Source organism: Pipra filicauda, unplaced genomic scaffold, assembly GCF_003945595.2.
Source record: "Pipra filicauda isolate LSUMZ 115617 unplaced genomic scaffold, ASM394559v2 scaffold67_size6003252_pilon, whole genome shotgun sequence".
Classification (NCBI taxonomy): Eukaryota; Metazoa; Chordata; class Aves; order Passeriformes; family Pipridae; genus Pipra; species Pipra filicauda.
In genome coordinates this window covers 1,773,541-1,800,176 of record NW_024104842.1, presented here as the reverse complement: position 1 = coordinate 1,800,176, position 26,636 = coordinate 1,773,541, and the positions used below count along the sequence as shown (strand labels likewise).

The 26,636-nt window shown below is 37.9% G+C and overlaps 1 protein-coding gene across 4 annotated transcripts in view; it reads right to left on the bottom strand.

Annotated features, from left to right (window-relative positions):
• Positions 1 to 952: 952 nt before the first annotated feature.
• The window catches only part of ACSL1 (acyl-CoA synthetase long chain family member 1), a 38,152-nt gene continuing 12,468 nt past the window's right edge, over positions 953 to 26,636 (bottom strand). For all 4 annotated transcript variants that reach the window (XM_027735414.2, XM_039388734.1, XM_039388732.1 and 1 more), the window contains 19 exons: positions 23,521 to 23,635; positions 23,058 to 23,122; positions 21,674 to 21,775; positions 19,485 to 19,584; positions 19,144 to 19,322; positions 16,413 to 16,445; positions 16,184 to 16,235; positions 15,311 to 15,384; positions 14,190 to 14,267; positions 11,758 to 11,892; positions 9,992 to 10,126; positions 9,143 to 9,238; positions 8,058 to 8,130; positions 7,417 to 7,505; positions 4,037 to 4,153; positions 3,548 to 3,691; positions 2,946 to 3,047; positions 2,777 to 2,848; positions 953 to 2,580 (listed from right to left, as the gene is read on the bottom strand). In XM_027735414.2, the coding sequence (XP_027591215.2) occupies positions 2,440 to 2,580; positions 2,777 to 2,848; positions 2,946 to 3,047; positions 3,548 to 3,691; positions 4,037 to 4,153; positions 7,417 to 7,505; positions 8,058 to 8,130; positions 9,143 to 9,238; positions 9,992 to 10,126; positions 11,758 to 11,892; positions 14,190 to 14,267; positions 15,311 to 15,384; positions 16,184 to 16,235; positions 16,413 to 16,445; positions 19,144 to 19,322; positions 19,485 to 19,584; positions 21,674 to 21,775; positions 23,058 to 23,122; positions 23,521 to 23,635 (1,902 nt within the window). In that variant the 3' untranslated portion in view covers positions 953 to 2,439. The remainder of the gene's footprint in view (positions 2,581 to 2,776; positions 2,849 to 2,945; positions 3,048 to 3,547; positions 3,692 to 4,036; positions 4,154 to 7,416; positions 7,506 to 8,057; positions 8,131 to 9,142; positions 9,239 to 9,991; positions 10,127 to 11,757; positions 11,893 to 14,189; positions 14,268 to 15,310; positions 15,385 to 16,183; positions 16,236 to 16,412; positions 16,446 to 19,143; positions 19,323 to 19,484; positions 19,585 to 21,673; positions 21,776 to 23,057; positions 23,123 to 23,520; positions 23,636 to 26,636) is intronic.

The following is a 26,636-nucleotide window of genomic DNA, read 5'->3' as shown; positions in this document are numbered from 1 at the left end:
TACCCATTGTTACCTAACCCAATAAGCTAAAACACAGTGAAATAATGACTTTAGAATTAACTGGTGGCAAGGTCTCTTTAGACTTCTAAGTTGCTGGCTATAACATCCAGCCTCACTTAGCAGTCCCTGAGGCAAGGCTAATACAGCACAGCTTTGTTTCAGTAGTCATATGTGGCTCTTCTAGGAAGCTTTCTTTGATATAATGTGTTATGAACCTAAACCTTAGATCCAGCTGTCATCCATCTATCAGCTATCTCCATTAGTGACACTTCAGTCTGTCTTTCCAAGCAGCATACACATACTTGGTTATTGAATAAGTAACAAAAATTTGGTTTAGATTTTTTTTCAGTACAGAATAAATGTATAAAGGAACATACAGGATCACTTTGAGGAGGAAGTCTACAATGGCTAGGAAGAGAAGTGTGCTTAGTATCTCACAATGACATCTGTATTCACATAGAGCTCTAAGCAGTGTCCTGGTAGTGATGCTTCATCTACCCTGGTGTGGTAACTCGGCCCATGAAATCTTTTATACCATAATCCTGACTGAAGCCAGATGCACAGTGTAAGGGCAGGAATAAGGAAAACTACTACCACCCACAAGCTACATAAGAGTTTAAGAAAACTCCAGCTTTCATTCAAGTTACTCATGATGATGGTAAGAACACAACTGTCAGAAACTACACTGAAAACAGACAAACAATACAAGATTTGTTTGTTTAGGAATATACTGAAAGAGCAAGTTACATATAACAGCATCCCTTTCTTACAAATATTGGCCAAAAACTTCAACATAAGAAGTTACTTTCCAAAAGTAAAAGCGTAAACAACCAGCCTTTATACTGTATTTAGTATGTTTATAGCAGTGGAGTTTTACAGTGTGTCAGTTACCAAATTACACCTGGGCTTGTTAGTCAGCAGCATTTCTTTGATAAACAAACACGTCAAGGAGTTGAAATGCAGAAATATTTATTTTGGTTTCCTTCATTGGTTTTGAAAATTGTTTTGGTTTTATAAAACATAGAAATAGCCAACACTAAGCAAACATTTGAATTCCAATGTAACAAACTACTGCTCTAACAGTTGACTTGGATTTGTGTACCTTAATTGCACACATGTATGAAATTATGCTACAGAGTAGTGCATTACAATCACACACAAATCTTAGTGCAAACCTTGTTGTGCTTGTATTTTACATATATCCATGTTTTCAAAAAAACAGCAATGAATGCTAATGCAAAACCAATTCTATTAAGGATAGCAAAAGACTTATGCTGTAATAAGGCTTATTTCTGCTGATTTCTCAAACAAAAGGTAACTAGTTATTTTGCAATTTATCTGAGAATTAGGTTTTTATCCCTGAACAAATACCTATCCTGGGCCAACACACAGTTCTGTTGGCATATATAAATACTTCCAATTGCTGCAAAGCATCAGGCAAAAAACATTCTACCTGACCTATTTTGCTATTCAGTGAAGAATACTCAGTGGCTCATACATAAAGCATGGAAAACAGAGGTTATGTCAGAAGCTCTTCCACTTAGAGGACCTGGCACATTTTTTAAAAATGCATTTTAAATACAAGGTCATTACAGAGAAACAAGTGGCTAGTACAGGTGCAGTGTTTACCCTGACTGTTAGCATAGCCCAGCCTCTGAATGGTTTGGTTTTTAAGTCTCTAGTGTTCTTGCCAGAGTTAGGATCAGCTCATTTGCAGGGCTGGCACCATGTAGCGAGGCTACACTTGCTGATTTAACCACATCCACACTTCCGGTGCAGAACCACATCTGTAGACTTACTCTGACGAACTTCTATTCATCAGTCTCCTTTGAGTGGAGTGCTGACTTCTACCTTATGAAAGTACATCTCAGAACTGGATGCAGATATAGAAGGGAGATACAACTCAGATGCCTTGCCCCAGTTAATATTAGGACTAATGAAAGATGTGATACCAGCTACACAACTGTAAGGGCCTGGGGTTTTTTGGTGGTTGGGTGGTAGGGTTTTTTTGAACAGACTAAGTCATTTTTCTGAAGATGCAAGATACTTAGAGGCATTTTCATAGCTGCCAAATCCTTTGTGGAATTGACAACTGCAAAACACACTGCAGACAGCAAACATGCTGGCAATAAAACCTTAGCTCCTTGGTGAAGGCAAGTCCCATTTTTGGCCAAGGAAATATTAAATAACTTACATTAGAGTTACCATTTATAGTTAAGGCTCTTTTTGGAAATTGTAGGTCACCATAAAAACAGTATGCAACACAACTTGACAGTAAGGCAGTGTTCCATTTCTTCAATGTTCCTATGGCAAGTACCCATTTTTGTACAAGTTAATGATTGCACAGTTTCCTTCCCTATGTTTGCTGTAGTCAAAATACAGATATGAAGACCAACAGTAGACATCATATGTGTGCCACTTTCCTCATTCCATTTGCAGTTACATTTTGGCATTAGCATAGAGTTCATCTATCTGTGACTGGAAGTATTTTCGCAGTTCTGGTCTCTTTGCCTTCAGTGTTGGTGTCAACAGGCCATTCTCAATAGAAAACATTTCACTGTGCAGGACAATGTCTTTCACCTGGAAAATAAGAAGTTACTAGCCAAGCTGCATTCCTTGAAATAGGAAAGGCTTTTAAAAACTCGCCCAGATATCATAAAGCCCATCACTTTAAAAGTTTTCCAGATGCAAATTAAAAGCAGTTTCTGGAGAATCAGATTATATTGGTATTGAGAAGTTTAAAGAATTAGGTGTTTGGTTCTCACAAGTGTCTTACCTGTTCAAATGACTTCAAACCAGATTCTTTCCCAACTCTCACCATGTCTTCCAGAATGTATTTTTTGACATCCTGTGGATACAGGAATACGTTGTATAGCTTCATGCTTGTATAAGCATCAACTTGAAAAAGTTTATGCAGAACAGCTGTTTAGTTAGATATGTCTCACCTTGTTTTTGCATAGCTCTTGATAGGAGCCTTCAATTCCCTTTTTCTTGGCCCATTTGTGAAGAGAATCAGGATCAGGTACCACAATAGCTACTAAGAAGGCCTAAAAAGGAATTTTTTTCAAGTTTTTTTTCTTTACGCCAACACTTTAGTTCCTACACATTTCTTACTAGTCAGGTTTTGGAGTGAGTTTCTGATCCTGCTGTACAGTCAGCAGCTTTCTGCTACCTGAACACGGGACTGCAGTTCAGAAGCTTGCACTTGAGAGAATTACTCTTAAAGACCCACACTTCTATTTACACTTGAAAGAATCTGGGTTTTTTGTATTTTTTTTCCCCCCTGCATACTCTGAGCAAATTTATACACAGTCATTAATACCCAATTAAATTAGTTCAGCTCCCCTACCTGGTCTGAAACTAAATACAGAAACATGCTATGTAACTGCTGAAATCCATTCAGAACCAAAATGTATAATGATAAAAATTTAAGATAAAAATTTAAGATTTCAGTCCCAAAGCTTGGGGGGGGGGGGGGGAGAGGAAGAAAAACTTTTCTGCAATCTCCTTTTGTAGTAATTTTTTAAATTACCTGAAAAATGCTTACCTGCAAGCTCTCTCCATGAACAAATACCTGTGCAAGTGCTTCACATCTCAGATACACATTCTCTATTTTCTCTGGTGCTATGTACTCTCCCTGGGCTAGTTTAAATATGTGCTTTTTCCGGTCAATGATTTTCAACGTACCATTCTGTTGACAGAAATAACTTTCACTCAGAAGAGGCACTTCAAGTGGAAAACCAATCTATACAGCTTAAGCATGCTCAGTAAAACTGTGATAGAGCCAGAACACTGTCAAACTAATGGTAGAAGGGAACAGGTTACACATCCATCTAATCTAAACTAGGGAAAGCCTCAGGACTGATACTGCCAATACTTTTTTAGCCCCAGGCATACAGATTTAGCTACAACAGTAACTATCCTTCTCCTCAAATTACTTATCTTTCACCTAATTCACTCTGTTCAATACCAAATGTTTTCTATTTTATTTCTAAATTACTGCTGATAGCTATAGAAGTTATGTAAGTTAACTTACTGGCAGCCACTTCCCAATGTCTCCCGTATGAAGCCAGCCATCTTTGTCCAGAGCTTCTGCCGTTTTTTCTGGATCTTTCAGATAGCCACGGAACACAGTTGGCCCTTTTACACACACCTGAAAACAGCAGTTTGTTAATGTATGAAGCAAAGTTAATAATCACTATTTGCAACAAATGCTTTTCTGACGGTTCTCAAAAACCCCCACTAAAAAGACAAGATGAAGCTCATGTGTTTGTGCAGATCTCTACTTACGGGTTTTGGAGACCTAACATTTTCCATTACTATGAAGTATACTAAGAAGTCATTGGAAGCATCTGTTCTCTTACATTCTAGCAGCAGTGTTCCTACCTGCTATTTGAAAAATCTCAATTCATCAGAAAAAAAAATGTTTTTATTTATGTGAAGAAATTCTGCTGGATCCAGAAATACTACCCCTCAGCCTGGCAACACGTTCATTTCAGCTTTTTGTGCATTGTTTGCTAAAACTAGTGGGAAAACAAACAAACAAAAAAGCTGTGTGTGAAGCAAATGACATTTGTTGTCCAAAAGTAAACCAGTTAACACCTAAGGACTTAGAGCACTCAAGACTTTTCTATAAAGAAACCCAGCCATTTCATTAAATTGAAGTTTGTATGTGTGTACCAAGCAGAAAACCAAGAACAACATCTCTGAATTATAACTGGATGCATGGCAATTGTTAGGATCAAAAAATGTGTCTATAAGATATGAGAAAAGGACCAACATAATTAAAAGTTTATAGGTGAAGAGGTTGCCACAATTAGGTCAGACCTTACACACTAAATTAAAACAATAGAATATGTGTCAGTAAGAGAACATAAAAATAAAACAATTATTCAGGAACATGGAATAGAGCCTGAAGCATCCAGAGACACTCCCAGATTTAAGTATTTTCTTTGCATATATAACACCCAAAGTTGTAAGTTTTCTTTGGTGGGGAGAGGGGGGACACAGTATACAACTCTTACTACTTAAGGGACGGCAGGACTATAGAAAACCTTCCCTGAGAATGAGAACACAGAGATAGGCAAGATTAACAAGATTGAAGCAAAACTTAAAGTGCCCACTGCACACAACTGTTGAGGAATCAGGAGTCCAAAAAACTCAAAAGCTCTACAAAATAGTCCTCAGAAGCAACAAAGGATTCAAACCATCACACTAGCATGGGAGTGACTTGGCACACATGATGATAGGAGACAGTAAGAAGGGTCTGGTCTGGGCAATAATATCAGAACTCTAGATCAAAATCTAGAAGATATGGGATAGAAAATGCAGTTTTAAGTTAAGCACAAATGGAGAATAAATATCAATTAAGGCCAATACTAGGCCAACTATTATTCTAGGGGATTAGTACAATTGTTAAATGGGCAAGGAACTGGTTAAAAAGTCTTCAGGCACTAATACAGATTCTCAGACTAGAAGAAATTACTAATGTAGTTCAGCAACCAATTCTTGAAAAACTCATCCTAAGTATTTCAGTGCTTACCACAGCATGCTGGTCAACTGTAGTACAATGAACATGAGATGTCAACAGGAGGGAGATCAGAGTGTTAGTGAGGGTTATGATGACCTTGTAGAGACAGTACCAAACTTGGAACCAAACCAATATCCCAGTAAATTCCAAAAACTGACCAATCCAATGTTTAATTTTTCATGGCTCCTACTACCCCAGGAAGGCAGTAGGCGACAGCTTTTCCCAGTAGAGACAGCAAACCATTTATCTGTATCCTGCTAACTAGCACTAAGACCTCATTTTCATATGATCATATATAACTCTATTCACAAATTTAGCCTTCTTGAACATGGATAACTGACAAAAGTGAAAGCAAGGCTGACACAGCAGAGAATATAGAAAGCTTACTCTCAGAAAGGAAGACTAGGAGTATTTAATCCTCCCTACTGTTGGCTTTTCAGCTGGAAGACTTATTTTAGGCAAATGGATAAGTAGAGTTAGTTCCATAGCCATGGGCTTCAAGTTTTGTGAAACAGGTTGAAACACTTTTTTATATTCAGGATAGTTCACACTGAGGAAGTTTGTCTTTCAGGTCTAAGACAGTACCTAATATATTAAGGGGCTACCATTTTTATTCTGGTCCAAAGTAACTCCTAATGCAGCAAACTTTTACAGCAAGTGCAAGCAAAATATATTTAAGAATTTAAAAAAAAAAACAGAAACCAAAAAACAAAACAAAACAAACAAAAACAAAACAAAAGCAACCCACACAAAAAAAAAAAAAAAAAAAAACCAAACAAAAAAACCAACCAAACAAACAAAAAAACCACAAAAAAACCCCCAAAAACCCCCACAACTTAACTGTTTCTTATTATAAGAATTTATACTCAATTCCTCTAGCAGACCAGGCTTTAAAAGCATGCCTAAAGTGAAGTAAAAATTGCTGATCAAGACTAAATATGAGGTGATATGCAAGACAGTGAAGAATTTTGACATTGCTCTCCACTTGCAAACAGTTTCTCACTACCAAGCTCAATAAAATCCTTGAGTATTTCTGTCTCTAGTCGCATACAAACTACAACCAAAACAAAGATTATAAATTGTTTGTAGCCACAAAGCAGTCAATTTCTCAAGCTACTTTTTAACTTATTAATTTCTCACTCCCTAGCTGCCCTCACAGCTTCTCAAAAGCATATGAAAGACACCACAGTTAATTTGCTTTCACAGCTTGGGGAAAGTAAATTACTACATAGACATCTGTTCAAAGTATATACACAAAGTTCAATCTGTATTTATTTTACTTGGAAGAAATATTTTAAACGGCAGTCTATAGCATTACGTACAAAGCTGAGTCCTGAAAGTGCAATTTGTAAAACATGTTCAATTTGTGTAGGCTGCATAAAAAAAATGCAGAAAAATGTGCAGGCACTCATCACAAGTCATCATCAGCCTTCACGGCATTTTATCTCCATTTCTCTTAGAAGTGTTGCAGCCATTTTAAATTACCTCATCTCACATATCAAGTGCTAGGTAACCAGCTACATGCATCGGCTGCTCTCCAGCACCTGGCAGTAGCGTGGCAGGGAAGTTCTCTGCTAGCGTTCTGCTGAAGTATAAATGCAGTATGAGATAGCTACTTCTACCTTCTCAGCTATCCTACACAGCTGGAAGATGGTATGGTGGTCACACAACCATTACTATGTAAGCTGCTTCTTCCCCCCTCCAATATACTATTTCTGGGTTCGCTTCTGTGAATCATTAACTGGTATTGCACGCAGGCATCTTAGATTTTAGGTAACAGGCCATGTTTAGCACTTTTACTAAACTTAGTTGTTATTTCAGTAACAAAAAAAAACATTTTCCAAGATTTCACAAGAGGCTCATGTTGACCTTCTGAAATTACTTACCTCACCCTCTCCTTTGGAAGCCAAGTAATTCATTTCTTGTACATCAACAAGCTTGATGATACTGCATGGCATTGGTGCTCCAACATGACCTATTAAATAGAGTAACACCTCCACAGTCTGAACTGCCTTTTAGCCAGATTCTTAAAAAAATTAACTGGTTTCACACTGAAGAAAGACGGAAAACTGATTTCTGGTAGCTTAAGACTGCTGGCACTGAAACATTAAATATCCAGATATCCCTAGAATGTTACAAGCTGAACCATCTACTTGGGCCTGCTTTTTCTTATAATCAGGATCCTCACTCTACATACATATTTAAGCAGCAGAAGCCTCATTATAGTTTCAATTATCAATATTATTTCAGTTAGGGAGGTAGAGATGTAACAGCTGACAGAAGTGCAGACTCTTCATTCCAACACCAAAAACTGCCATTTAGATTTCCAGTACATTCATTTTCCAGAACATTCATAGCTATTTACAAGTAGAAACTTCAAGGGATGCCTTCAAAACTTTTTATTTCATTTGAAGAAAACTAATCTCCTTCATGATAGGTGTTACTGAAGATTAAATAATATCAGGGATCTCTGAAAAATTTCAGCACCCTGAAATTTAACAGATAGGTGGACTATTAAACATCATACCTGCTGTCCAGTCACCAGGCAATGACAGGGAGCATCCAGCTGTGCATTCAGTCTGTCCATAACCTTCATAGAACTAGAATGTGGAATCAAAATATTATCAAAATATTATCTAAATTAAACATACAGTTTCTTCATTAAAATGAAATTAATATTTTGTTTCTTTTTTCTAGTTGTTTAAATTTGAGTGTAACAAGATTCCCAGCATCTTCTAAAAAGAATATTAGTTTTATCACAATACAAAATTTTAAGTGCTTATATTCCACCTTCAGTTCCAATATTTACTCAAAGAGTCCCTCAATTTCACATACCTTATGACACCTGTTTAGATTAAAACAGAAAGCACCAGAGGAAGCAAGAAAAAGAAATAAAGAACCATAGCACTAGCAGTGACTTCCTTCACATCATTTAAAGACAGGTTTGTCCAAGACAGCCAGGAATGGAATCCGTACACCCCATCACAGTTCTGTGATTATTATATACAAGACAGGCTTTTCTATGCAAAATGCATTGCTACACCAGCACACCACTGAGAAACTTGAAGTTACAGAAGCCTGATATTTTACAGTATTTTTGTTTTCTATCCTTGAAATTTATTTCAACACATTTGTTCCATTCTGTGCCATTGTTACTCAGGTTTCACCTCCAAAACATGCTCTGAAAAGGCTTTGAAGATAAATGCAATGTGTGCAAACCGACTCACCCCAACCTCATCTTCAAAGAAACAACACTACCAATATCATCACATGGATTATTAGATTCTCTAAAGCTGAAAATACTTCTGTAAGCTAGGCAAACCCCAGAAACTTAATCCAGATGTGTAATTTATTGCTTGCAGCAGCCCCCTTGAAAAAAAAAAATCTTCCCTTTAAGACAGGTCAGCTGGTTACTTCATTTAAAAGATTTTGGGATGAATGCAGAAATTTCAGAGGACTGAGAGAAACTCAGAAAAAGAGTATGAACTTGTGTAATCTCCAAGAATATCAGAGAGTTGTCCATATAATCAGACTACTGGAAATGCTCTAACATCAAAGCTGGAATCAGGCATTAAAATCTTTATGTTTTAGGATTAAGGCCAAGCAACTCACCTGACAACCAAGAGCTGATCTCAGGAAGGTCAGTACACTTGCAGATACAGGTGCTGCTCCTGTAACCATCAGCCTTACTTTTCCTCCCAAACTTGCCTACAACAGACACAAGATACTGTGGACACCAAAAGCATTTTAGAGATATTTCCAGAGTCGCCTCCTATTCCACCCTCAGCCACTGTTCACCTACAGTGCCACCCACAAGTGTTAGAGAATAAAGTTTAGTCTACTATTGCAAGCTGTCTTTCTTGCGGTGTTTTTACTCTCATTAATGGCTGGAAGACATGATATCTCAAACAAACAGTATCAATACAGTATCAATGCTGTGGTGTCACTGCAATGCAGACTCTGCCAAGAGTTTGAAGAGCTTAAGCCATGGCCTTACAGCGATGGCTTTATTTTTAACTGCCTTCTATCAGCTTCTCATACATCCTGAATGCTATAAAAAGCAGCTAGGAGTATGTTGTACAACCAAGGTTAAGACCATAGCAAGTGAGTGTCAGATATAACAGTAGGCACAATGTACTAGTAACCAACAGGGAGGAGACAGTAGGGGCTACAGGTGGCACTGTGTCATATTTAGCATTCCTCCTTCAGGAGGACAGTGTTTGCTTTCAAAGCGATAAGAAAGAAGCACCAGACTGTTTTAGAGTAACTTCCTTAATACAGTTAGCTGATACTATGAGAACTAAGGGAATTGAAAAAATGAAGTCGAAAATAAAGACAGCTCTGATTTTTATTCTGAGTAGCCACGTAGTCTTTAGTCAGTGATGAAATCCATACCAGATTCTAAACATTCATATGAAATTCAGTAACTGCAAACTTCAACTCAGAGGCTTTCAAGCATACCTGTATTTTGCGGAAGATGACTTTATCCCAGAAACTGTTATTTCTAATTATACCACTTCTGAGTTCTGCTTCTTTCCTCTTGGAAGCAAAATCCAGCAGCCACCTCTTTAATGAAGTATCTGCCTGTCCAAAAATCTATTAAGAAAGATGAACTACTGTTAGAAGCCTGGTAGACTACCTACTATTCCCTTTTACTTACAGATGCATGCATAGAAACTATTAACAGTGAAAACCAAGGAAATTAAAACAACCTTTATTGGTAGGCATCTTAATTCTAGTAAGAAATACTTACTAGAGTATTTTTATTTTAACCTCTACCTCAGTTCAAGAGTTGAAATAAGCACTTAACTAATTCTTGATATCCAAACTGTGTGATGCTGTTTCAATGTATAATTTCTTCAGTAAAATGTATGAATGAAAACGGATGGCTTACTTTTCTATTCTAGTATCATCAAAATTCAAATTGAGCATAATCAATCAATGCTGAGGCGCTTTCTGAAAAGCACCCTTACATAACATGTAAAGTAACGCATGGTGTTCTGAGGAGAAGCAGGTAACTTCAGAGACAACAAATGGAGATCTGTCTTGCATTCACAAACTTGCACTTTAGATCACTTGTCAAAGGCTCCTTCTAGTTGTTCTCAGGAAGCCACAGAGCAGACTCAACAGCAAACCACACATTAGTATATTCATTTGGAAATAGGAAGACCCAGCCACTCTTCAGCATTATGTCCCCCCGCCACTCAAGTTCCCCAACTTGTTCACTTCATATGCCAGGTTACTGCGAGGCTGGATGAGGGTGAAACAGTGCTGTAGCAGTGTTAAAGCCTCAGGGCACCAGACTTCACAACAAAGAGGACATCATGAGAAGAAAGTCCCAAGCTTTGTCTCTGCTTCTCAAATTCCAGTACAGAACGTGTGTGCAGTATGAGGCACTGCATTTGAAGCACTAAAGGCTGGTCTCAGGATTTCCTCCCCTCCAATGAATTTTGGTCCTGAGGCCAAACAGAACCTTGTGTTACTTGCTGTTCCTCTGGTCTCATAAGCAGAGAAATGTCCCAGCTAAGACAGCATAGACAGTTCTGCCATTTCTTTAGCAGTCACAGGACTTAATATCCTTTAAATCCTCTGGCTGTATTCTACAAAGAGTCAGTTGTCCAAATGCAAAAGGACAACTTAAAATCTGAAGTTCAAGAAAGAATCTGCTTCCAAATTCCCATCTCAGATGACCCTGAGCAGGCAAGCAGCACACACAGGAGAGTGGAGCTACTGACACACCTTCTCTCTCCAGCACTCTCAACTGGCTGGTTTACAGTTCTCCCAGCTAGAACACACTGGCTGCTGTGTAGGAAACTTGTATGTGTCCATGCAAACACAGGCAAATACCTGACCTTGCTTTGCAAATTCCACTCCATGAGTCAGATGCTAAAAGTGTGGCATGCAGATGCCAAGCCTCATTTTCATGTTGTAGACGAGACTTAAATAACTTGCTCAGAGCAAAACAGTAAGTCATTTATCAAGACAGAGAGAACCAAGTTCACTAGTCAGACTTCTGAACACTAGTATTTGCTGCCTGAAAGTGTTGTAATACAACCAGTACTACTTCCTGCACTTTCAGCTCTCTTTTAGGAAGAGAAACACAAATTTCTTAGCATGCTCCATTTAATATTCCAGAGTACAGCCAGTTACTCCTACCCTGGCAGCACAAACTTCATGAAGTCTCTTAAAAACCCTGCACAGGTCTAGACATATGCCTGTAGACTTACCTTGTCAAACATTCTGTTCAACAGTCTTGGTACTACAGGAAATACAGTTGGCTGCAGTGTTTTTAGGTCATCCATAAGTAGTCTGATATCCCCTTGAAAGAATCCTATCCGAGCTCCATGGCACAGAATCACACACTGTTAGAAAAAAGTAAACACTCTGAAAACACAGGGAGTACAATGTGTTCTAGCTGTATATGTATGACATATTCTATGCAGTGTGGACTATGCAGAATCCACCTTAAATCCTCTCAGCTTCTGGACTAGTTCTGCAGCATTCTCAGACTATAAGATGGCACTAGAAAGACCAAGTAGCAACACATGCCTAGTGTACACAAGCCAAAGACTTTCAAGCTTAGCACAAAAGCCCCTGTGCAAAAAAGGCAGTTGGCCAAATAAGGCAATGTCAGTGACTCAAGAGGTACCAAAAGACTGAAAAGCAGAACTTCTCCATTTTAAATAAGTTTATTTAAAAATACTAAATTTCCACATGTTCCCTGATATATACTAAGAAATTCTGCATTTAAACTCAGCACAAGCTATTTACTAGTCCAGTGGGGATTTCTGCCTTATGCTACTTCATTCCCATTCTCTTGAACTCCGGTTTTCCTTCTCATGTCGCATGATTTGTTAGGTGATCAAGATGCTCTTTAAAAGATTCTAGCAGAGCCACTGCTTATTTCTACATCACTTCAGACCTACACAAAGGAAGGCAGACTTAATCCTGTTGTGTTCTATATTCTCTGTTAAGAGCCTAGAAGCTTCACCACCCACCCCACCCCACCTTTCTTCTATTTTTTTTTTGTTTTAACTTATTCTTTTTAACATCTCTTCTTTCCTCGGGTTTATACCTACCTGTTTTTATTTCTCCAACTTCCTCCATAACACCTACTCCCTCATTCCCTGCCATCCATTCTCTCATTTTCTGCATAAGACATGCTAAAGTGTCACTTTTCCCCTTCACCTGTGTTTTGCCACCATCTGCTAAAAGCAGCAAATGTATCAGTCCAGATGGACTAAGCAGCAACTGGCTTTACTAGGTGCAAACATATTTGTCAAGTTCACTGACCCTCTAACTTCCTTATGAAGCCAAAAAACAGCAAACATCAACTTTACAACGCAACTCTAAAGATTGCTTCTCACAGAGCCTGTGTTCATATCTACCCCAAACAGTAACAAATCTTTCCTGCTTTCTACCAAGAGTGTTCTTGCTTCACGTCCTCATATAAACATACAAGTAACCACCTACTTTGTACAGGCCTCAAACAGCAGAGGAATTCTGCAATCCAAACACTTTCTTTTCATTTTATCCTTTAGAATAAAAGTTCCCATCCTGTTTCTACTGCATAATCAAGAGCAGAGCAGTTACCTACAGAGCTTGTATCTTTTGGTGCAAGACAGGGGAGTAAAACAGACACTGAAGATGACTACTACCAATGTTAACAGGAGAAGGAGTGCTGAAAGCCTAGGAGTGCCTGTACACCTCAGTTATGCTCTAATTTCCAATCTTCATAACATATGATGCACTCATATATACATTTTTGTATGTATACATACACACCCTTGGCAGAAAGTTTAGGATTCCTAACAGAAATCACAGGACAATTTCTGGCTCCATGTGACTTTTCACATTTGCACAGATGTTGTTTATTTCCCTACATAAACCCTGAACATATGTATTTGCAATCTCACCTGAGGAGGATATGTTAATTCAACTTCAATAAGTGCAGTAATTAAATACCTGCACCTCTGCAGTATATAAGTAGTTTGAGGGAATTGCATCCTTTCAGTAATGTATAGCACTCAACTATGGGCTCAGAGGTCCTCAAAACTCCAGTATTAAAACAACCTGAGCCCTCTCATTCTCAAAAATTAAGCCCCAGATTTTTCTGTACAGTAAAACAAGTGATCCAAGAGAACTTCAAAGTTTGTCACTTAAGGGGCATTAAAAGCCACTTCTGTTTCCTGGAAGAGAATTCCACAGAAGCAAACCTCCTTCCTCCTTACAGAAATTTTTTGGAAGCAATGGTAAGTTTAACCAACTTAAAATTAGTTTTCTGTAAGCAAACAGGATGCCACATTATAAAACAAATTTTTCAAGTTTGCAGACTTAAGAATGGCATGGATTTTTAACAGTGCACTGATTATATTGGAAGGAACTTCTAGGCAGTGTACATGTGCTAAGGGATTATCTCATGTTCTAGTAAACCAGTTTCTTATTAATCCTAACTGTAAGGTTAATGCTTATATTTTGCATGAAAACCAATGGTTGAGTGCTCACTGGATATGGGACACTCTTTTCCTGAACCTTATTTCAAGCTTTCATATACATGTGCAAGAGTCAAGAAGCAAGACCATGTATCACCTGGATCCAAGAGACATGCATTCTGTAAGACAAGCAAGCTTGTCAGTAATTCAATACAACAGATGCTTACCTCAACAATCCTCTCAAACATATGAGCCAGGGGCAGGAATGATATCAGAACATCATCAGAGGAAGGCATAAATGTTTTCTGAAAGTGTTAATAAAAGTTTAATTCTCATTGATTCTCTATTTTGCCTAAGAAACACAACAGTGAAATCTAGCATCTAAACTCTAGAGCACAGCCCTCGCTTTAGTTTTGTTTGTAATGAAGCTGCTTTGTCTTTCCTTCATCAGGAAGACTGCAGCAATGACTTCTAGCATGAGTAAAGACACACTGCAGAAATTATAGTCTTTTAGAGTTGATTACAGTGACCAGATTATTATAACTTACTATTTCTATTCATAGTCCTATGAATAAATTCTGATAGAAGCCACAGAAAGTTCCACTACACATATTGGGAGGGAGGGGAAACAAAACGGTTAAAAGAGTATGCCTTTGGGGTTAAAAAAACCCACTTTCATCTTAGATCGGTAAGTTTGCTTGAACAATTAACACTAAGGTTGATATCAGGAGTGCCTTACTTGAGCTAATTGTGAGACCAGCTGCTTAGTTTAAAGACAATTCTATTTGCATAGTACTTGGCAAAAAAAGTACAAGTGTACTTTTAATTGCATCTGCATGTGTTAGAGCCATCTTCTTAACTAGCCTACAGATGAACTTTAGTTGTCTACTGTAAGCTATAAGTTAACACTGTATCAAGTAAAAATACAAAGTCATGCTCCTTGCTCCTTTATGCAAAGGCTTTAAATATTTCGAGGGTTTAAAATACATGATAGCTTCTCCCATCCTCAGGGGAAAAAGGTTAGGTTCTACACACACCTTCTAACAGAGCTTGCACTAATGAGAAACATTATATGCCCACGGCACAATGTAATGTCCATCCAACATCAGGATCTCTAACATTTTGCTTAGATCAGAGCAAATTGTAAACCTGTCAGTTGCTTGACAGTGACAGAAGAAACCAGTAAACGTTGACTTCTGACTAGCGGGGACAGAGAGCTGTCAAGTTACATTTTCACTTGTCTCTTACTAAAAACTTAAAACCTAAGTTAATGAGATTTTAATGTTTGTTTTACTCATGAGATTATTTCCCTTCATGCAAGTCTACAATGTTAATCTTTGCAGTTTACCTCTGTAGTTTTCACAAAAGCTGAAGCATTGCTGACTATGTTTTGATGAGTGATCATAGCTCCTTTAGGGTTTCCTAAGGAAGAAGGATGTGAAGATTCAACAGTGAAATTTAGATCCTTCAAGTTCAGCAGTGGTAAAACTAATCTAATAGCATTCCTTGATATTAATACATTTCTTATGTATCAACTAAACAAAGGCTGAAAACTTACTAACACTTTCAACGACAGCTGGCAACAGTTAAGTAGTAAGTTTGTCCTGAAAGCCTAAATTTTTTTAAGGAGAGTAAATCCTTAAGAAATTGTTGTTTCTTGGATAAGCTTCTCATTCAAAATTCAACTGTTCTGTGAAGATGCTGCAATCAAACCCAGACTAATTTCTGTTCTCATGGAAATTTAAAAGTGTAGCTTGTCATTGTACTCCTTCCTTTTGCTCTGTGCCAGTGTTGGGTATTAACTCACAAATGTCAAGCAAGCGACATCTTGAGAGTCTCTCTTTTGGTCTTACATCAAGGCTGCTTAGAGGTATGGAACAATTTTGCTAATACAGTACAAAAAAGACTATGGAAGAATTGATATATCGTCTGAAGTCTGATGCATAGCCCTTATTACTATGCAAATACAGGTTCAGTACTTAACTTATTTCCAAGACCAAAAATGTAACACTTCCACCCCCAATACTGCAATCCCATATTGATGAGGGGGGAGGAGGAAAGAAAGATATCAGCGGGAGCCTTATCATAACACTTCCCCAGCAACTACTTGCCAAAAAGATGCAGCAGTAGGGGAAAGTCTTGGAAAAAAAAAGTAGGAGGGCTTCTGAATTAATTTTGCACATACAGGACAATAAATTCTGCAGAATGTAATGAGGTGTACCTGTCGTTCCACTGGTGAAACAGATGACTGCTAGATCTTCTGGTTTTGGAGGCTATGAGAGTTAAGAAAGTATTAGTATGGTTAAGATAACAAGGAAAAATATTTTTCTGGACAAAATATCAAGATACTAGTGTTACTTTTGAGCTATGGGAGATAGGGAGATTTGCTAGTTTGATCTAAAGAATGCTCATCAGCTTCAGATTGTCACTTGAACTAATTTCATACTTACCATAGGTTTTTGCCTGTGTGCTCTTCCCAGCTCCTACAGAAAGGAGAGAAAATGGAGAGAGTTTAGACATATACGTGTAACTGTCTTGCTTTAAATATATTAAACATTACAAACACCATAATACTTCACTATTTAGGCTGTCTGTTACGGCATTTTAACTTGTTTAGCAACCTGATCCTAATTGGTGGCATCCCTGCCTGTGACCAGAGGGTTGCAACTATATGATTTTTAAGGTTCCTTCCAACCCAAACCATCTTATGATCACTATAAGAGTAACAAAGACTTTAAAAGACATTTTAAAAATGTATGTAATAACTACTATGTTCTACAAATACAAAAGGGATAACTTATCTAAAACTCACCAAGGTTTTTTCCAGCTAGTATACCAGAGCTCGTGCTCAAGGGGATGCTCAAGGTTTAGCAGTGTTATGACAAGATAGACAAATCAATCCTATACTTCATGCAGAAGATGTGCCACTGACAATTGTTGAATAGATGAAACAATATCCATCTCAGTAAGCACCTCACACTATCGCTGCTTGTGAGAAGGAAGACACTTTCCCCATGAAAGGAGTCATTGGTGGTTTGTACTCCTTTTATACAGGACTGGAGGTACAGGAATCTCTCATGCAGAACCTCTTCCATCTCCCTCCTTACTTACTTATGCCTGAGCATTAATGTCAGGGGTCTTTAGGCAGAAGAGAAAGGACACCAAAATGATCCTTTTATCAAAGGATACAATAATTAAGAAGAAATATTTGCAAACTGACCTTCAGTATCTATGAGCTTTAAAGTTTCAAATCAGACATTACTGTTACGCCTATTTAAGACAATAGTAGCTTGAGGACTTCTGCAAGTTAAAGGGGACCTTTTGTTAAGTATAGCTTTGAAAGCACCCTTTGAGGACAGACATCAACTTCACCATTGCCTTTACATTGCAAGTACACAACAATAGCTCCATACATTCCTTTACTAGCCCTAGAATTCCTTTAGTATGATGTACCTCTCAGATTAGCCCAAGAGGTTTAAGACGAGAAATATCTGGAAACAGTGAACATTCCCATACCTGCAGGCTTGCCTTTTTGAAAGAGTGCATTATGCAAAGACTTGCCATTATGACAACACAGTTGTCTGCTCAAAACATCATCTGCATTTCAAATACCAGGGTAAGCTCAGTACCTCCCTACAACCCGCTTTGAGTAAGATCTGGTATTTAACTGAATATATAGCTAAGATTTCCAGACACTTCTTTTGGTCTCCTAGAACTAGAACTCCACCATCTTTCCCTACTAAAAAACCATTTATCCCTAGCTACTCAGCAATAAGTAGCCACAGGATACATACAGATACTGGGCATCAAAAACCAAGCTGATGGTATCTGGGGGATACATAGAGGAAGTGGTCACATAACCCAAACACAGCTGAGCAATACACTCAAGACAGAAATCCAGAAAATAAGTACTTCAAGCTAGAAACAGTAATTCTATTGCAACCTAAGCTCCTAAACAGTTCATAGTTACCTTCCTGGAGAAAGCAAGTCTCTATCCCTTAAAAAAAAAAGTGATAAAAACTTATTCCTGTTCAGTAAGAGCTACAAAGTACTACTGAAAGTCACTAATTAAGCATATAAACTTCTAATGTGAAAACACCATTCACTGCCAATTTTGGTTTTATGTAGCTGAAAGAAGTGGAAAGCATCTTCCTCTGTCAAAAGCTGCAGCTAAACTCACAGAAAGATGCTGATTTTAGTGTAACAACTTACAGTCAGGCCAACCCTTTTCCAACCCAAACCTTTGGCCAGTGAGGTCTACGTCACTTACTCTGCATGAAGTTTTTAGCCCCGTTTCAGCCTGGCTGCCTTGCTGAGGCTCCTTAGCTACAATATAGTCAATCAGCTTTTAGCAAGCAGACGTTTTTGTATCTTTACCAGAAGGTGGCCCTGTTAACATAGCTGTCTTAACTGCTACGAAAACTAGTTCAGTAAAATGAGGCATTTCACAGGAGTTACTGACACCTGCACAGAACAAGCACACTTACCTGGAGATATTCAAGGCCTGGTGAGCCAAGCCTTTACCAGAACTCCAGCTGAAACCAGACTAAATTCAGTTTCATAATCTCACAGTAAAGATGTAATTTATGCAATTTGATCCTGGGAGAGCATTCTCCAAATAACAAGTGAAGTTATGAAATACATTTGCATAAGATCTATGCAGTCAAAATAACTACAAGCAAAAGTAAGACTTGGACATTACGTGGTTAAGCAAAATGGTTTCTACTTCCAAAACCTGGAAATCTCATTCCCCTACATCATAACCTCATTCTGTAAAAAGTTTACTGACATTTTCCTTCTCCCCCAGGAAATATCTTGTAGATTCAGCATACAGGGGAAAATGCCATTTTTCGCAAGACTAAAACCTACACAAGCTCTTTTTAAAGTAACTATTTCTGAAGTATTAGTCATGGTATATAATTATCATGTTGTGCTTCACATGGGCAAGCCTTAACACTCAGATCTAATGTTAAGTCTGGACTACGTTAATCAGCTTTCATTCTGTCATCTTGGCAGATCCACTTTTATACTTCAAGCACCGAGAAGTACTATTACCAAGTTGTTTTCTTTCTATTATTTTTTATATTTTTGTGTAAATGTCAATCCAAGAGACAGCTAAGTATTTTGAAACTAATCCATTACAACGGGATGAAAGCAGTAAGTGAGGTTAAGCATGCTTACCTCTATTTCTCTCATGCTGAAGATTTCCACGCCACACTTTTTGCCACGTTCCACAAGATCCGCACCAAAAGACTCCATGATAACAATGGTGTTGAGTATTGGAGTGTCTCCCTTTTCCACACTGGTTAGCAGAAGTTTGGCCTTGTCAGGTTTGTCACAGAAAACCAATGACAAGTCAGCTGATGGAAGAGAACTACATTATCAATGTGACGAGTTTAGACTAGATTCATACATACTTCAGTACATCATAATAGAAGAGTTTTCTGCAGAAGGCTATAACTCTGCCCTCAGTCAGCTCTGTCATCATATATTGACTTGCTGAACTACTGAAAATGTCCTACCTTTGTTCACAATGTAGGTGATTGCTTCAGCTCCCAGTGTATCATAGAGTGGTACCACCACCATGGAGAATGCATAGCATCCCTGTTCAATGATGACCCACTACACAAAAAGAAGAAATGCAAGTCACTGTTTTGCTTATTGTAACAGACTCCCATGAAAGATTAATATTTAAATTCTAACGAGGAAGCTAATAGGACAGAGCTTATTTATAGTCTTTCTATAAAATAAGTGTCAATTTGTATAATTTATTTACTTTGAAGACCTACTCAGTTTTTATCTGTGAAAGGAGGAAAGAAAAGAACCCAAATAATAAGGAGCTATGAGAAAGAATTATTGAGTTTTCTCAATCCAAAACAAAACTTACTTCCAAAAGAGATGACTTTCTTAATAACTCAAAGAGAAAGTAATATTTTTATTGTATTTATATTTATTTTCTTTTTCAGTGAATATTTAAGCAATTAAGATGCTGGAATTTTCCCTATCAGGGGTTTTCCCCAACAGTGGTTCCCTGAACTGACAAATGTGAATCATTTCACAGAAAAAAACCTTCACATAATCTCCTGTCTGGATTAGTGATTATGTTCAGGATGTCACAACACCCATCCAGTATTTTTCAGAAGGGAAAATCCCAGATTTAAAATTGCTGGTTTAAACAAGCCTTTTCAGCTCATTCCTGACCCAACTCAAAGCAATGCAACTCAAGCACATTTTGTCTCTGTGGTCCAAGAGCAAACCACATTTCTGTGCTCTTCTTCAGAAAATCCAGTTACCCAGCAGTCAAAGACTTTATACCCAAAGATCTATAGAGAAACAGTTCAAATGGGCACAACACAAACATTTGTCTCCCTTTTTCACTTCCAGTTAATCATGTTATATGCACAGGAGACTGAACTGTAGAGTCTCTAACACCATGTAATTTAACAGCTTCCTAGTTGTGTATATTCCAGCCTTTTTGATCACAGAAATAAAATGGTAGCTCTTAGAATCAGAATTCCAGCAAGAGAATCTGAGTGGCAAACTACTGAAGGCTTAGGAGTCTGGGAAAATTATTTTTTTTTTCATCTGTAAAAGACTAGACTTAGGGGTTTTCTTGTGGTGTTGGCTGGGAGAGGAAGAAGGAAGCCAAAGTCACTTGTCACACAGCTTGCATTTCAGTGACAGCAAGAGACCAAGACACTGACAGAGCTTCTAACCCTGTCAGCATTGTAGATGGCCCTTGATAATGGCATCCAGCTGGCAGTGTTTAATGAAGAGGGACAGCATCCTTTTGACAAAACAGAAGAACCAGTCTCCTGTCTTAATACAGGTTTAGATTGAACTAGCTAACGCAGCAAGTACTAACTCAAGCTATGAAGCACATAAACATAGGTTAGAGAAATTCAGTCCCATTAAACAGATTTAATAAACAGGTCTAGAGAATATATACTTACTAAATATTTCATAATATTTTTTAGAAACAGCAATCTAGAACCACTTCTAGGTTAAAATGGATAGTCGCTAGCTAATCAATCTGACTATCCCTGTAGTTGTTTCAAGGTTTCTTCTTTAATTATGTCACTTTCAGTCTTTCTACCCCTTTTTACTAAATTAATTTTCAATTTTTGCCTTCATCAGCAGTTGTTCCTCCCAGAATCTTTATGCCCAGAGCCTCTGGCAGAGACAGAATTATCACCTTTAGCCATGTTCTATTTGTCCAAATATTTAATCACTAAGTGTTTCTTTGTGTTTTGAAGGGTTTAAACACCTCCTTGTGACTTCCAACCACTTTCAATTATCTTGTACTCTAGTGTCACTTTTTAAGAGAAAGCAAGTAGTGTTTACATTCATTAAGTACTACATTTGCTACCTATTAAACAAGCCTCCTCTATAACCAGGAAATAGAAGATAATTAATTAAGTTCTTCTGGATTCCCTGTTTCTCTTCCTGCTCTCCAGCCTTCTGCATTTAGCTCTGGGAGCAAAAAACCCACAAAAATATAAGACACTAACAGCTGTGCCAATTACGAGTTTTGGTTATTAGCTGAAGATGCCATGCCTATGGCTTGTAGGTCTACAATGACAGCCTTTAGCCTTTTTCCAACACCAAAGGGGCTCTCAGTAGGGAAGTTTGGTACACTGCCAAGAGATACAGGAGTGGGCCATTTCAATAACAGCTAGACCACAAATGTAAACACTGTCAATTAAATTACCTCAGGTCTGTTTTGTGAAAAGATTCCTATATACTGAATGTGAGATGGTTTGAAGCCTCGGTGGAGTAACGCAGAGCCCACACACTCAGCTCTGTCTGAAACCTGGAGGGGTAAAAAAAAAAAAAAAAAAAAAAAGAAAAAAAAAGAAAAAAATAAGAGCAAGCTTATAATTGCAAAATCCTCTCAACATTATTTTACTATGGCTTGCAAAAGACCACCAAAAATTGGTATGAATGAGACAGAAGTTTTCTAGGCTATTTTGAATGTCCTCTGTGACTCTGACAACCTAAACATTGCACTGATTATAGTTACTACACTTGCACTCAATATGCAGCAGAAGAGACACTTAATCCAGTCAAGACTTGAAAGTGTTAAAAAGTTAAGCCACATACACAGAAAAGGGTGTTTTGTTGTGTCCGTGTTAAATGCAAGAAGTGACCCTGGAATGATTCAATACTTGATTTCTGCTCAAACACAAGCACTACATATGCCATCCTTCTGCTTCATTCAGTGTCTCTGGGGATAGCATTTCTCCATTCAAAAAGCAGGAGAACAAGGAGGCAAAACCCAGTTAGTTCTATAAACAAAGCTTGGGAAGGCAATTTTCTACATTCTTTCCACATAACATGGATTCAAGTCATATGCTAAGTCATGTGACTCAAACAGAAAAGCTTTAATAGAAGAGAGGTTGTACCTAAGTTCCCAGCAAAGTCACCTTGGCAAAAAGTGAGGTCTGCTACATACAGGTGTTTAATGACCTTAACAGTATGCAATAGGCTAGGTTTACACAAATTTGAAGACAAACTGATTAAACTGGAACAACTTAAAAACACACAGCTGTTAAAGGAGACTTACATACAGATATTTTCAGGGATCATGAAGCAGAATGCTGCTAGTTAGAAGTGTGTCTATTAACACTCTATACAACCATCATTCAGCACTATGGAGACAAGTTGTCAAGAAGCCCAAGCAACACCTGTAGATAGGACTTCTAATGCAAAGTGAGCCTCTTGAAAGCAAGCACCTAAAGTGGTAGCAGTCTGAGCTTCTGAACACTACTTCAAAGCTGCAGCCCTCCAGAGGCAGTGTCCAATATCTAAACAATTCAGCATCAAGATGCTTAAGACTGCCAAGATAATCCAAAAAATTCTGAAATAAAACTGTACTAAACCAAGTGCAGGAGATGCTCTTTTCTCTCCCTTGCACATATTTGAAGTTGTTCCTCTAAGCCACTGTAATAGGAACTAGAACCTTTGTGTAGTATTCTGCTACTACTTTAAAGCATTTATAAATAATTCATATTTGTTATATCACATTACTGGATGTTGTATCAACAGTCTCAGCAAGCAAAAGCAGGTCTAACACTAAGTTAGAGACCACTTACCTCTTTATAGGGGATCCACTCATATGGCTGGTTTGGTTTTCTAAAACCTAGACATGGACCATTATCTAAAAAAAAAAAAAAAAAAAAAAAAAAGAGTAATCAAAAGTTACTCAAAATTTAACCCTGACTCCTCTGTCCTGACACCGCTCTCTGTGTTAAGCCTCTTCATTCTCTGCAGACACCTTTAGATAACAAAGGTGAGTTTTTTTCAGGGGTGTAGGGAGGGATGCTGGGAAAGGACAGAGACACAGATGTTCATTTAGGCTAAGAACACAGCACAGACTTTATTCACACAACTCTTCTTCACAAGAGGTCAGTTAAATGTGCCTTCAAAAAAACCTCACATCCAAAACATTTTTTCGTATTGCTAGGTAGAGATCCCCTATCCCCAACTGCATTTCAAAAGAGTTCAAATACCTAGTTCCTGACATACTGAAAATATTATCTTTAATTTTAAACTTACTTGATACTTGTAAACCCCTCTGGAAAATATCATAAGCTGTTCTCACATCATCATAGTAGTAAACCAGCAGTTCATCACTGTTAAGAAGAGCGGACCTTCGAGCACGTTCACCGCCCTAAAAAAATCAATTAGAAAGGTTACACACACTTGTTGGCTATAAATGAACAGGAATTTCTTCAAGGAATAAAAATACTTCATCCATTAAGTTTTGTTATAAGCCTTGGCATATTCTTCTTGAGAGAACTTGAGAGATATGCAAGGTTTCCCAGGACATTGTTTCAAGAGTCAGACTGCTCCCTGTGTTACCAAAAACCTGTCAGGCAAAATCTTATTCCTCAGCTACCTATGACAGGACAGAACATAGGAGAATACTAAAGACTGTCAACGGGCATTTTGTCAGACAGTTTTTCTTAAAAAATGTTTTACTCTATTAGTGCAGTATATAGCATAATTAATTTCATCAAGCTTTCTAAAAAATCACTCCAGCCTCAGAGTTCTCTACACAGAACATTAACGCTGCAATCCTCATCTCCTTTTCTAATTAAGATTACAGAATATAATCACATTTGAATCTGTGGTTTCAAAACCTAAATGATTTTAAGGATGGTCACCAACACCCTAAACAAGTGTTCTCATAAGTAAAATATTCTGTTCCAGATAAAAATAGAGCCCTTTAATCCAATTTAAGTTCCATCTTACAAAAAGGGTTTCCTCCTGATCTATTTAAATGCAATCAAGACAATATACTACCTTGAGAATTAACATAATTTTTCAGCAGGTGAACATTCACATAGGCTATAATTGGAAGTCAATACAAGAATTTAACAGTTCAGTTTTAACACTTTTTTAGAGTGACTGATTAAATAATCTCATTTTATAGCAATCAAGTTTCACAAATCGCAGCTATGCAATTACTATTGGGCCACAGTTATTAGCCCTGTTATGATGACAGACACCTACAAGCAAGTTCTTATCAAAAGAGCCCAGCTGGTTAAACAGAGGGTCTTGAGTAAAAACTTCATAAGATTTTTCTCTCTATCAGTGGTTGTAGTCAATATCTGGCTCTTTCATAAAGTCTAGTCCTGGGCTAACTAAATCTGTGTCTGGATTGTCTATCATCCACAACATCAAAAATCTGCTCATATGCAGTCATAGGTTCTTCATGGCCATTGGTTTCTTTTCCTGTTTTTGAAGTATCCTGGAAGGCCAGACATCATCTGTATGTATAAGCTACATAAACACAGTTTTATCTGCAGAAGATATCATATTGCCCATGTCCACAGAAATGAGCTAGCACATTAAAGGCACAGAGAGAGGAAAAAAATATTTTTACACTTAAACAAGTCTAACTTGTTCTAGCAAAACACTATGCGTAATGCAGTGCTTGCCACTCCTTTGACAGGGAGCCGAAACGTACATGTGAACGTGACCCAGAACAACTTAATGAGCGGCTCACCTCTAAAAATTTGTAACATTAGAAATTCAAGAGTACACTTGCTCTCAGACCAACATCTACTCTAGAGGAAATTAACAGATCACTAATACATGTCTCAGCCTGGAAAGAAAAGGAAGACTTTTGCACTGATTTCTCAGATATTGGATAACCAAGGTCAGCTTCTAGATTTTCCCAGTTTTGCCACCTCTGGAGCTAAACTGAGGAAGATCACTAAGTAGTTTGTTGCCACGGCCACAGGTAACATCAACAAGTGCAGTATATCACATGTACTATGTTTGAGGTGCTGTAATTTCTGCATCAAGTGAAATACAATATCCTAAGCCATTACTTAGCAACAGTCAAGAAGTATTTCTTTCTCTTCATGTGAGCTAGTACCGGTTTGTTTACAAGCCCTATTATGCAGCACCACAAAAGCAGTTTTTGCAGGGCCTGGGTCACCAACCAAATTTGAGGATGAGAGTTATCAGACAGCACACTGCTTAGACATAGGACTGATAGCACTGTCCTGAAAAAAGAGAAACTATAACAGACTACTGTTGAAGAGATCCCATCAGTTCTTAGGAATTTTCAGTAAAGGGAAATATAACCTTTAAAGTTTTGTTTACTTTGTTCTTTTTCCCATAGTAAGGTAGAATTAACTGGATTTTCAATAGCCCTAGAACTTTGCTGAAAAACACGCAGTTCCTTGTGTGAAGACCATAAGGAGTTCAATGTTATTGATGCAGCAAAATACTCCCAGATATGCTGAAGGTCAAACTAGGGATGTAAGGCAAGGTTTAAATTAACTTATCTACTAGAAAACAGAATTGGTCTACATTTTGCTTGAGAGTAGCAAGAACTACTATTTTAAGAGCTTGTCCAAATGGTCCTTATCCAGAATACTTGTGCAATATCAAGTTCTGTTTGCAGCAAACTTGTCTAAGAATCACTGGTATTACAACCACCAAACATCTGAACCTCAGGACTGGAATACACGGCTGACTTCACACAAGTTATCTGAATGGGATCTAACAGATCGGTCCAAAAGAGTTGCCAGTTTTAACAAAGTGTTCTTAAGGAACCAGGCAATAAAATCTGATTAATGCAAGAAGAGTTTCTAGTTAACTTGTGTAGAGCAGCCCTCGCAGCAGCTCAGATTGTTGCAGGAAATTAACCCGTTAGACATCAAGTGCTGGACATTAAGTAAAACCTTGGCATTGGTTCAGAATAGCAGCAGCTAAAGGAAACAGATTTAGTCTAGAACAGAAGTATATATCACTCTGTCAGCTCCTACTCAGGTCATATAAAATAGCTGCTTTTGTTCAAGCCACAGGTTTGCTTCTCGTTGACACAGGATGACACACTGTTTAGGATTCGCAGTAGTGTCAAAATACACTGTGGGTTCCACCACGCCTCAAAGGAAAGAGACTGAATTTCCCTTTACCTGAGAGGGAAGGTATACTAGCAAGTGGTGCTTAGATCACCAACATGCATATTCTGAGCAGCAAGTAGTATAAACCAGAGTTTTCAAAACAACCATGTAACTTTAGGCATGCTAATCCCTAGGTGAGTGTGCACCACTGATCACAGGAAGACAAGCACACATCTAAATCAAGTGATTCTTGAAAGACAAGGCATGTTAGAATTCTGGTAATGTATCAGAAGAATGTAAGAAGGCTTA